Below are 12,319 nucleotides of genomic sequence, written 5' to 3'. Positions count from 1 at the left end.
ATATATATAAACACATATTTATATATTTCTTTAGGATATGAAAACGTTAACCTAACTACAATTAAGAATTTAAACCCAATCCAATATCACTCATGCGCAGTCGGGTAAAAAATGCGTGAGAAGTAATTTCAATATTTTATATTTATCAATTATTTTAAAATTTAAATATAGTCTCGATTATTATTTTTTCAATCATAAGTTTATTTTTATTCATGTGAATGAAAAGAAAAATACTATAGAAAGTTAAAGAAAGTGATTAAAACAAATAATATAATTTTAATTTTAAAACTAAAAAGAATATGAAAAGCAGTAAAAAAAGATGAAAACAATAAACTCTTCCTAAAAATAAATAAAAAAACTCAATCATTAAAAGAAAAAGAAAAAAAAAAAAAGCACGGGTGTGTGTTTTGTTGTCCGCGCAAGATTAGTAAAAATGGATTGCGATTTTAGATTTCTATTGTATAATTATTGTCTCTTTCCTTACTTAGTCATATCTGCAACTTGGTTTGGTTTTCTCTTCCACCTTTGTTTCGTTCAAGAGGGGCTTCTCTCTCTTTCTCTCTCTGCAACGCTTCCTTTTCTTCGTAGATCGAACGCGAATCTTCTTCTGTTCTTTTTCCATGGCCTCTAAGCGGATTCTGAAGGAGCTCAAGGACCTCCAGAAAGATCCTCCAACCTCTTGCAGTGCCGGTACAATTTCTTTCACCCAATTCCTCTTCTCTTTTCCCCCTTTTCGCGTTCTTTCCACGCCAAACTTTAATTAAGCTTCCTATGTTGCTCGATCTGTGACTTTTGGATTTTACAAGCATCTGGGTCGTTGTTTTCTTTTTTCTTTCTCTCTTTGTTTTATGGGTTTGTCTGGATTTTGTCAAGTTACTCGATGGTGGTTTACGTGTGTGAATGTAATAAATTTACAATTTTTGAGGTGGTAGGATGAAATATTTTTTACAAGCTTCTCATCCCAGGGCGTGACCTTAGAAGATTATTCTCAATACTATATATCTTCTGAGACTTTTCTGCTAGTCAGAACCTTTTCTTGGTTAAGGGCCATAATTAATAACGAACGATTCGTAAGTTTGTTGTTTCTAAAGTTTTTTATCTATAGGTCTCGATTTTAAATTAAATCCCCTTTGTGTTCCTTTTACTGAAGCTAATTCTGCATTTAAAGTGCAAACGCCGCGACTGTTAGAATTTCTCCAAAATCTGAGACACTTGAGTTATGGATTTGCAAGAACTATCATAACTTATAGATGGAGAGACTATTATGATTATCTCTGCTTTGGTTGTTGAATGCATTGGAAGATAACTCTCATTTTATGATCATATGTGACTGATATATTATTATCTAAGATTAAGAATAAATTTATCAAACGAGCAGATGTAAGTTTAAAGTCTGTATATATTTGAAAATTTTATTTAAGCTCTACTATTTAGTCTGTTACACATTATACATTATTTTCTGATTCTATATTTCAAATTTAATGTTAAGTTTATTGATTTCTGATGATTATTACCTTCCCAGGTCCCGTAGCAGAAGATATGTTTCATTGGCAAGCAACTATAATGGGACCCCCTGACAGTCCTTATGCTGGGGGTGTTTTTCTAGTCACTATTCATTTTCCTCCTGATTATCCATTCAAGCCACCCAAGGTATTGCCTTGGTGTCCTGCTCAATACAACTTCAACAATTCTGCATTTATTATATCTATGCTAAGAGAATAGTGGACTTTTTTCGTTTATGTTGATACATTTTATATGTTTCCTGAATTTTAGATTGTTCCTACCATTTGTTGAACAGATTTTATGATTTTTTTAAATACATTTTTGTTTTGATTTCAAACATGCAATGCACGCTTCCTTCGCTATGCTGTTAAAATCTTGTCACAATGTAACTTGGGTTGGGTTCCTTGACTGAGATGTTTATACTATTGACATATTGAATTTTGGCAGTGACTGATGTGTGTGCTAAATCACAGTCTGGTGGCATTTTTGGAAGGTTGATGAGTCCTTACCATTTACTAATGGAAATGCTGTTATTTTATATGTAGTGGTCTATTCTACTTTTTCGGTTGTTGAGTTTTATTTTATGCCTAGAAGTTTACTATATGCGCTTGCTTGCTTGGGCTAGAAACAAATATTAGTTTTCCTGAATGGAGAGCAGCTTATGTGCTGTTATCACATGCTGAGGTTTCTAAAAATTACCTGTAGTCTGTATAGATGGAGCTACCTCGTTAAAACAAAATTTTCAATGACTAATAAAAAGTTAAAAAAACTAGCTAAATAATGAATTCTGTAATTATAAGCTGTGAAGGTGCTAAGTTTTAAGTAGCCGCCATTTGGAGAATGCAACTAGGAGTCGTGGATGTTGTTTTTTGTATAACATAGTGACGGGACTGAAGGAGTTTACATATTAACTTTCAAGGGCAAGATTTTGGGGTTAGAGCAGTTGGGGAGAGGTATTAGAAGATATGACTGTGGAACTGGTGGTTACTGAATATCTATACAACAGAAGAGCCTGTTTTTCTTGGTTCAGAGAAACCATTAACCACCAGAGAATTTCAGATCCTTCATGTGAAAGGGTGTATTTTAGAGAGTAAAGTGTAAATAGTAACTCTTGACGAGAAAATGAAGAGAGTTTACATTTTCATAAATTTCCATGTGCTTGTATTTTATAAAAATATCAACATTTTTATTTTATTGTTTTACCGATAATCATAAAATTCATAATTTATTCATCTGATTCACCATGAGTGGTGATGTATGCAAATAAATTTACTGTGGTTTCTGTCACTGAGGGCTGGTATCGTTACTCTAACTGATTATACTCAAATCTTCCTTTAAATCATTTGAAGGAAGATTGTGTGGTTGCACCTTAAAGACAGAACAGAATAAATTCTCTAATTCAGTGATCTGGGTTCACTCTTTCTATTTGATATTTCAGAATTTAGATTTGAATTATTTGCTTAGAAAGTATATGTTGGCAACTCTTCTGTTTTTTGGAAAATGGAATCAGCTTTTCCAAGGCTTTACTTTTATGTTCAACTTCACTACTCTTTAGACGTGACCTCCAATTCACATAAAGCTCCATTTTTTCAATGCTCTAACCCTTCCTTTTCTGTATGTCTACTTTGTTTCTTGCAGGTTGCATTCAGGACAAAAGTTTTTCACCCAAATATCAACAGCAATGGTAGCATTTGTCTCGATATCTTAAAGGAGCAATGGAGCCCTGCCTTGACAATATCTAAGGTTATGACTGTACTAAACTTAATGCTAATCTTCAATGGCTTTACTTGTGATGAAAAGGTAGTTTTGCAATACAGTAACAATGCTTATAATCACAAATATTTCTGAGGAAAGAATATACAAATAATCTGTAGAGAAATCCAACAGCTGTGGTCTGTATGATATGAGGATGCCTGCCATAATCCAGAATTTCTAATGCATTTTATGCCATTGGTTAAAATTTTTTGGAATTTGTAAAATCATGAATGAGACCATTAAATATGAATTAGAATCCACTAAACTTTGTGATTTCTAATAAATTTCACCGAAAAATAGTAGGGTGGGCTCTTTCGTTTCTCATGTTATGAAAAATATGCTGGGTCTATTTCGCATTCTGGGGTCTGGACTGCGTGCAATTCTTGTAGTATACTAATTTATTGCATGCATCTATTTCACCATATAAAACCTAAGTTCTGGCTAGTAATAACATTCAACACTTCTTAATGTGGTCTTGTTGTGAAACTTTTTCTGGGAGAAACATTGGTAGGCCTCCTATTGCAATGTTTTATGAATATGGTTGCTGTTTCTGTTGGACTATTGCTGTTTTTTAAATGGGTGGGAAGGGTTTCTCTTTCCTTTTTCAGGTGCTGCTCTCCATTTGCTCCCTATTGACGGATCCAAACCCAGATGATCCCTTGGTGCCTGAAATTGCTCATATGTACAAGACAGACAGGTCCAAGTATGAGACAACTGCTAGGAGCTGGACTCAGAAGTATGCAATGGGCTAGTATGTTGCAATGAGGCCTTATATTATAGGATAGGACATGTTCCTTCCATTTGTTAAAAGACATTAATGTATAATCTATCTTTCCATTCCCGCTGTTGACTTATGTCGTGGATAGGTCTCTTGTTGCCCACATACATCTGTGAAGACAATAGGGAGGATTTTTAGTGTGTTTGTATGGAACTTCTCCTGTGAGTGGTGGGAAATATCAGTTGCTGATATTCTTCACTGTGCTCACAATTATTTATCTTTGCATACTATGATGATTCCTAGTTCCTACAATTTACTTCGATTCCTTACCAATACTTCACTTCTTTATGGCATTATAGTAATAGCTATATACCGAAACTATATTTGTATTATTGACTATGGAATCATCTTTTGTTCTGTTTGGTGAAAAGTTGTTTCATGGATACCCTTCTATAAAATTAACCAATTTTTGTTTATTTTGTTTCAAACTCCAACAACTATTTTTTCTCTTTACATAAAGGTGTGTCAAAAGTTACAAGAATACTTTAAGAACAAAAATCAGGGATCAAAGTATTTCGAGGGTCATTTCTATCGTGGAGTTGACTATTGAGAAAGAGAACGAGTTATATCATCTCTTGTCAATCTATCATCAGAAAGTGATTCTATTTTCTTTTTTGTTGGGTAAGACTATTCTTTATTTGATTATGCGATACCATAGTCTGAAAATGTTATATTAATTTTACTTTTTTTAATAAAATTGTTCACTTTTAAAGACATTAATTGTTTCTGAAGTGTTTATAACTATTGTTATAGGTGAAAATGCAATGTATTAAAAATGAAATATTATAAACTATTAATTGTAAAATTATTGTAAATAACGTTTTATCAATAAAATAAAAAATAAATATTAAATTAATATTTTAATGTATATTTTATTTTTTAATTTAAATACGACCCCCTCACTATGCATACATACATAAATTTATTTATTTTTCTCAGAAAATAATAACCTAATGAAATTATTTATTTTTATATTTTCTATTTGAATATTCACTTTTGCATTGAAGATTCAAATTCCCTCATCTTTGTCAATTAAATTATTTATTTTCTAAACACTTTCGATATATACTTTTTTATCACATAGCATACTAGTATCATCTACACGTACAATTTAGGAATTTAATATTAGATTTTTCTTAAGATTTTATAGTTGTTTTAATTTAATTATTGATATAATGAGAAAGCAATAATCTATCAGATTTATACCTATATTATAGATTTAAATTTTGGGTGCGAAATTGTCATTCTCTTTCTTTCTCAATTGTTCCAATTAGAACCAACAAGTTCGAAAAGAGGTTTTGGAAGTTTTTTTTTTTTTTTTCTAATATGATAAAAAAAATAAAAGGAATAAAATAAAGACAAAATAAAATCAAATTATATAAAACTAAATATGTAGCATTCCAATTTAGTAGTATAAAACTACTAAAATAAGTCATACATAAATAAAAAATTGCAAGAAACTTGAGGTTACTAAAACAAGAGATCATATATCCTTGACAAACCAAAGATTATTTATCTTGCTGCTTTTCTCTCTCAACCAAATATTGGATTCCCTGAAAGATGTCCTTCCTAAGCTCACACCATTTAAGTGATCATTGCAAAAGAAACATATCCAAAGACAAGAAGACAACACAAAAACATGGGTAAGCTAGATACCAAAGAAACCATATCACATTTATAACATAGCATACATAAATCATTTATATCACATATCAACCCAAACATCTTAACATGTAAAGACCTAGACTAACTATCCAAATTTAGTATAAATGTCGAGCTATGGCGGGTTGTGCACTTGTGGTAGTCTCTACTGCTTTGTAAAGTCATTGCCAATGGATTTTATCCTACCACACTCACAAGATTAATCTCTTCCACGCCTTGGATTATACTGAAAGTACCCAAGACTAAGATCTCCTGCTACTCTCACCATATGTGTCAATCTTCTCTACTTGAGAATGAATGACCATTAGTGTCAAGATAACCTTAATATTGAGTTCCCTGCATTCATATTAATGATACTTGAAACCGCTACCAAGAAGTTTCTCCTTGGAACTCATTTTCATAACTTTGAAACCATTGATATCACTTCAACTTTACATTGAATCCATTTGAAACCATATGCGTATTCTTGTTTCCAATTCATATTATAAATCAATTCGTGTTTCCTGATAAGTATTATAAACCAATCATTCAAAAAATCACATACATTGAACACACTTTAAGAAAGTATATAAAAACTTAGTTAAAAATCTGATATTTTCACTTAGCCACCAAGTCTGCTCGCTCAGCTAAAAGTGTTTGTTAGCCTACTCGCTTAGCCACATGGCTCGTTGTGCGAAAGTAGAAACAATGGTTTGCTTGCTCAACAAGATATGTTATGTTCGCTCAGCTAGAACACACTCATTCAGCAAGACTGCATAATTCTGCAACACTGAAACTGTAGAATTTGCACCCTTCAACCACTCATGACCTATCCTATGCATCTTTTCAAACTTCTAACATTCCTAGATTGTATCCTAAACTCAAATGATCCTAAAAAAACATATCTAAACCAACCTAAACTCATTTTAAAGTGATTGATCACAAGATTCCAATCTAAAATTAACCAAAACCTCACTTTAGAGACCAAAATTAAACTCCACTAGTTCTAGCTCATAATTGAGCAACTTAGGAGTGTGAACAAGTCCCAAATGACTCAGTTACAGACCTCAACCACTTCAAATTACCTCAAAACATTCACATAAAAATTTCACTACTCAAGGCCCTCAATTTGTACCGAAAAACCATCCAAAACACCACTAATTGTATACCATACATTTCTAAACTAGCTTTATGTTAAATCACCATACAAATAAGTTTCAAATGACCATACCACAAAGTCTAAAACATTATTTTTCTACTTAGACCAGCTTGTCTAGAACTCACCTATTATAACCTTTATTTTTAGACCAAAAGTGACCTACAACCAAGACTACATTTTTTTAGACCAATAGTGACCTAAAACATTATTTTTCCACTTAGACGAGTTTGTCTACAACACACACACCGACAAAAAAAAAAAAATCACCCGTTACACGTACTGATATCCACTTAAAAAATATCTGCGAGTATTTTAAAACCCGCGGATACCCATAAATATTTAAAAAATATATTTTTATAAATTATTAAAATAAGATTACAAAACATATATAAATTAAATTAAATATAAATTAAAATTTAATTTTAAATAAATTTAACCTTATAAAATATAAATTCATGTTAATTTTAATTAAATTTAACTTAATAAAATACAAATTAAATATTTATTTTTATCTTTTACAAGTAACAGATATTTGCGTGTACGGATAGTATAATACCCGTACCCAACCCGTTTATAAGCGGATATTAAAATACCAGCAACTTATAGGTAGTAAATATTCACGAATACCAACTATCCTTGGACGCGAATTTTTTTGTCATCCCTAATCCTATCATTTCAACCCGTAAGAGCAAAGGAGAGAGAGAAAAAAATGTAGATTTCTTTATCACATTTATGCATATTTAAAGAAAGAGACTTGATTGGTACAATTATACTAAAATTGACACGATTTTAAAAGGGAGACCAACTTAAAAGTAACCCGAGACCAATTAAACAATTAAGCCTAAATATAATAAACAAATGATAAAGGAAAAATACCGTTACAACTACAAAATATTTCAAAATATCATGTACTTCTAAAAAAATCAATTAACAATTATTTTAAAAAAATAAGTTAATAATTATATCATAAAGTGAAAGGAAAATAAGATTATATACCTCTTTATACATAACTATATTAAGTATAGATGTATTATAAGTTGATAATAAATATAAATTGGTTAATATAAAATATAAAAGAAAAAAATGAGAATAGAAGAAGTAACTTAACAATAAAAACTATAAATATGATATAAAGATATAAAAAAATTGAAATATGTGACCATATTATATACTAAATATTTCAAAATTAAGTTACTTCTAAAACTTCTCAAAATTAGTTATCAATTATATTTTTAAGAAAACCAATTAATAATTATATTATAAAAGATAAAATGAAAATAAAAACTGTGTGTAAAAGGTGTGTGTATATTTGTGATAACAAAAAAAATAACAAAATTATTATTACTATAATTAGAAAGGAATGTAAATAAATTTAACAATCTTTTAAAGGGTTAAATTAAAAGAATAATTAAATAATGAAAATTAAATTTAAAGAATGTTAATAAAAAAAAGGAAAAAACGGTTAATTAATTATTTTAATTTAAAAGAATAGATATTTAAAGGATAAAAGTGGAAAAAAATTGTGTACACAGAAAGAAAGTCCTCTTATAAATAGTATAGTATATAATAGTATATAACATAATATAGTATAGAAGTATATATAATATAATATATAATACCTATGAAAATATAGATACTTTCCTATTACATCTAATAATATTTCTAATTAAGTTTTAAAAGGTAATATTTTGTAAAGTTTAAAATAAAATTGAGTTAATTATTTAAAAAGATGAAAGAAACCTCATTTACAAAAAGTTAAAAAAAAAGCAAATAAATATAATAACAACTTAGAAAACATGTTAAAGGATAAAACTAGCATAATCTACAACAAATTATATAAAATCCAGTGCAGGAGAGTGTGTGTAACCAAGTAGCATAAAACAATACCATTCTCTCTCTTTAAGACTCTCTGCCTTATATTCACTCCATGGAAGAAGTCAGTTTCAGTGAAGAGAAATTTGTCACTTACAAGCATGTCGACCATGGTATTTTGAACCAAACACCAAAGGTTGTTCGGATCTCGATGATGGATGCAGATGTCACAGATGATGAAGACGAAGGATTAGTTAAACTTCCTAAGATAAAGAAGATTGTGAATGAGATCAGAATTGTGAAGAAGAAACCTTCAAGCAGTGTGTCAGTGAAACAACACATTAAAGAGCCTGGAAGAAAGTTCAGAGGAGTTCGTCAAAGACCATGGGGAAGATGGGCAGCAGAAATCAGAGATCCTTTTAAGCAAACAAGAATCTGGTTAGGGACTTATAACACTGCTGAAGAAGCTGCCATGGTTTATGACAAAGCAGCTATTAGTTTCAGAGGTTCTCATGCTCTCACTAATTTTATCAAACCTCCTACAATGGAAGACATGCACAAGTCTTCTACCAAAGAAGACATGCCTATAATGGAAGACATGCACAAGTCTTCTACCAAGGAAGACATGCACATGGATGCTGTTTCTTTTGATTATGCTTGTTATGATGAATCTCAAGGTAGTTGGAGTGATTTGGTTGAGAATGTGAGTGGTGGGACTGGTTCAAGTAGAGAGTCTCATCTGTCTTCACCCACTTCTGTGCTGGGACTTCAACATGAGAAGCATGAGAAACTTGTGTCGGAAGAAGTTTTTGAAACAGACGGTTTGTTTATAGAAGATCCAAGTTTTGAAGACACTTTCTCTTTTGTAGATTTATATTTACCATCCATTGATTTCAATTCTGGAATAGATTTTATGGTTGACACTAATGTAAAACCGTCTGATGACGATCTGTGTGATATTTCCCCTCTTGACAATGAGAATTTTCAATCATTCAACTGGGATATAGATAGTTACTTCAATGATCTTTCTTCTCCTAAGACATCTGGATGAAATTTTAGATGGTTTCTTTAGCTATCTCATTAGAGAATGTATGCTTCTAATTTTGTTGTGTAATCTTAACCAAGCTTAATTTTCAGTTTTGACTCCTTTCTACATCTTTATCTTTACTAGAAGAATGACATATTCATGTATTAAGTTTGAAGAATTGGTGAAATATTTTTGTTTGGTCATTACGAGCAGTGTAAAAGGCTGCAAGTTATGCACTAAAGTTTAATTTCACGTGTAGTGTTGGTTGACCATTAAGTATCTCACAGCCACGTATCTTTGGCTACACTTTTGGAGTTAAAACCTCTTTTCTTTGAAATAAAATAAATATGTTCTTTTTGTCTGACATTCTAACTACAATTTAAATAGGCTAAGTGAAGATATTAAGCAAGATTAGGTTTCAGAAAAATTGGTTAAAGACATATAAATGTTTCTTTGTTAGCTGCATATCAAGATAGTTATCAGATTTTTTGTCAAAGATACTACTTTGTCTTTTGTTGAAGAGGACATCAGCTTTGAAGAGGCATGTGGTGAACTGACACCTCACAACTATTAATAAAAATGATGTAGACCTGAAATAGATATGATAGATGTCGGCATGAGCTGAAGATGGAAGAGTACCAGCATGATCTTTTTAAAAGAATGTGGATGGAATGTAGTAAGGTCTATTATGAAACCAAAACAACTTCCAGCACAAAGATTTTGGATACTAAAGATGAGTCACTTGGACCCATCAATTGACCCATTGATTTGAAAAAATATAAATTATTGATTAGGGAGTAGAAAAGAAACAATGGAATATAACAGAATGGCTTGATTGTTGAGTGGTGTTTCTAGATATATTTACCTTGTGCTCTCTATCCTATACACTAGTGATTTCTTAGCTTTGCCTAGAAACAAAAAAAAGATCACGGTGTATTGGAAAGTGTGGCATTGATCTTAAAATTGTAAGAGAAATAAGAGAATGGTAAAAGTGGCAGCACGCTTCTTGAATTGGCTCTAGCTATAAATGACTAATTTTGGGTTTGGTCAAATGTTTAGGGAGAAAAATAGGTTGAGGTTGGTACAGAGCTTTTGTTTGTCGGGTGCTTTTGTGTGTACATGTGAAGGAGATGAGATTTAAATGAGAGGGCAGAGCAGAACAGAACAGAACAGAACAGAAGAGAACAGAGCAAGTTGCATGCTTGTCCACAAACAAAGGTGTGTTCAAAACCAGATTCATACTCATGCAATGCAAAATGGAAAATGCAAAACTCTGTCATTGGTCCTTTTTCACATACCTTTTACTGTGCCCATAAATTTCTATGTGAAAAGATGAAGGGTTAATAATTAATCATGACAGCAAGATTGACAGTGCCCAAGGTAGCACCTGACCTAGGTCAAAAATTCAAAACGGCATTTTTCATTGTCGTCTAATGCAAAGCAGCATTAAATGAAGAGCATCTCTAATTCCTCCTTTTTCATGCCACTACTCTGCTGCTACTCACGACTTGCATTCTTCTTTTCTCTCAAACTTAGCATCTCAACCACCAAACACCGCTTCGTCCTTCTTTTCTTCGTGTTTATTAAAATATGTTTTATAAAAGATGGTTCATAACCAATATATTAATATTCCATATTTAAACAATTTAGTTAAGCAAAATCACGATTATTGTCCTTTCCGAATTAATAGATTTTATTTGGAATAGAATAAATAATAAAATATCTTCTTTTATTATTTGTTAAATAACACAATATTTTTGTATTTCTTTTTCCTCACTCTAGTAGAGATGACAAAAATACTCTACCTAGCAGGTCACTGCAGAGTAGGGGTGACAAAAAGGATTCTTCAATCTGANAATCTAATATAATTTGTCTTACTCAGGCTGACAGTTTGACAGACCAATTTGGTAGGTCATTCTGATAGGTCGACATCATTTAAATATTGTTAGTGAAGTTATATTTAAATAAGTAATAAATAATTCAAATGCAGTCTGACATCAGTTCAGCGGCTCGTCCAATCGCTGGATAACCTGACAGCTAAGTGAATCAAATTGTAAAATTCAATCCATTTTTAAATGGTGAGTTAGCTATTTTTGACAAGTCATAATCAGGTCAGTTTTACTCAAGTGAAATTTTAATATAATTTTTACTTTAAATAATTTTATTTACTTTGAATAGTCTAACAGACCAATTTGGTAGGTCATTCTGATAGGTCCACATCATTCAAATATTGTTACTGACATTATATTTAAATAAATGATAAATAACTCAAATGTAGTCTGACATCAGCTCAGCTCGTCCAATCGATGGACAACCTGATAGCTAAAGAAATCAAATTATAAAATTCAATTCATTTTTAAATGGTGAGTTAGTTATTTTTTATAAGCCATAATCAGATTGGTTTTACCATTTACTCAAGTGAAATTTTAATATAATTTTTACTTTAAATAATTTTATTTACTTTGAATAGTCTGACAGGTCAATTGGTAGGTCATTCTGACAGGTCCACATCATTCAAATATTGTTAGTGAATTTATATTTAAATAAGTAATAAATAATTCAAATGGAGTCTGACATCAGTTTTACAGCTTGTCCAATCGCTCGATAACCTGATAGCTAAAGGAATCAAATTGTAAAATTCAAT

The 12,319-nt window shown here is 31.0% G+C and overlaps 2 protein-coding genes across 2 annotated transcripts; both read left to right on the top strand.

Moving 5' to 3' along the window:
• The first annotated feature begins 480 nt into the window (after nucleotides 1–480).
• LOC106754118 (ubiquitin-conjugating enzyme E2-17 kDa) lies at nucleotides 481–4,309 on the top strand. The gene is made up of 4 exons (XM_014636082.2): nucleotides 481–690; nucleotides 1,523–1,650; nucleotides 3,142–3,246; nucleotides 3,867–4,309. The coding sequence occupies exons 1-4, from the start codon at nucleotides 621–623 to the stop codon at nucleotides 4,008–4,010; spliced, it is 447 nt and encodes a 148-aa protein (XP_014491568.1). The 5' UTR covers nucleotides 481–620; the 3' UTR covers nucleotides 4,011–4,309.
• A 4,344-nt stretch (nucleotides 4,310–8,653) lies between these two features.
• Nucleotides 8,654–9,768, top strand: LOC106754030 (ethylene-responsive transcription factor CRF4). Its single transcript, XM_014635963.2, has one exon. The coding sequence runs from the start codon at nucleotides 8,764–8,766 to the stop codon at nucleotides 9,697–9,699; it is 936 nt and encodes a 311-aa protein (XP_014491449.1). The 5' UTR covers nucleotides 8,654–8,763; the 3' UTR covers nucleotides 9,700–9,768.
• The last annotated feature ends 2,551 nt before the right edge of the window (nucleotides 9,769–12,319 follow it).

The sequence above is a fragment of the Vigna radiata genome, unplaced genomic scaffold (assembly GCF_000741045.1).
Source record: "Vigna radiata var. radiata cultivar VC1973A unplaced genomic scaffold, Vradiata_ver6 scaffold_83, whole genome shotgun sequence".
NCBI lineage: Eukaryota > Viridiplantae > Streptophyta > Magnoliopsida > Fabales > Fabaceae > Vigna > Vigna radiata.
Note: the sequence above shows the minus strand (reverse complement) of the source record. Positions and strands in the feature narration are given on the sequence as shown.

Excerpts from the sequence above, each read along its gene's own strand:
- LOC106754118 (XM_014636082.2), top strand. The coding sequence starts at position 621 with ATGGCCTCTAAGCGGATTCTGAAGGAGCTCAAGGACCTCCAGAAAGAT. Across the intron at positions 1,651-3,141 it reads ATCCATTCAAGCCACCCAAG|GTTGCATTCAGGACAAAAGT; the intron begins GTATTGCCTTGG and ends TGTTTCTTGCAG. Across the intron at positions 3,247-3,866 it reads CTGCCTTGACAATATCTAAG|GTGCTGCTCTCCATTTGCTC; the intron begins GTTATGACTGTA and ends TTCCTTTTTCAG.
- LOC106754030 (XM_014635963.2), top strand. The coding sequence starts at position 8,764 with ATGGAAGAAGTCAGTTTCAGTGAAGAGAAATTTGTCACTTACAAGCAT.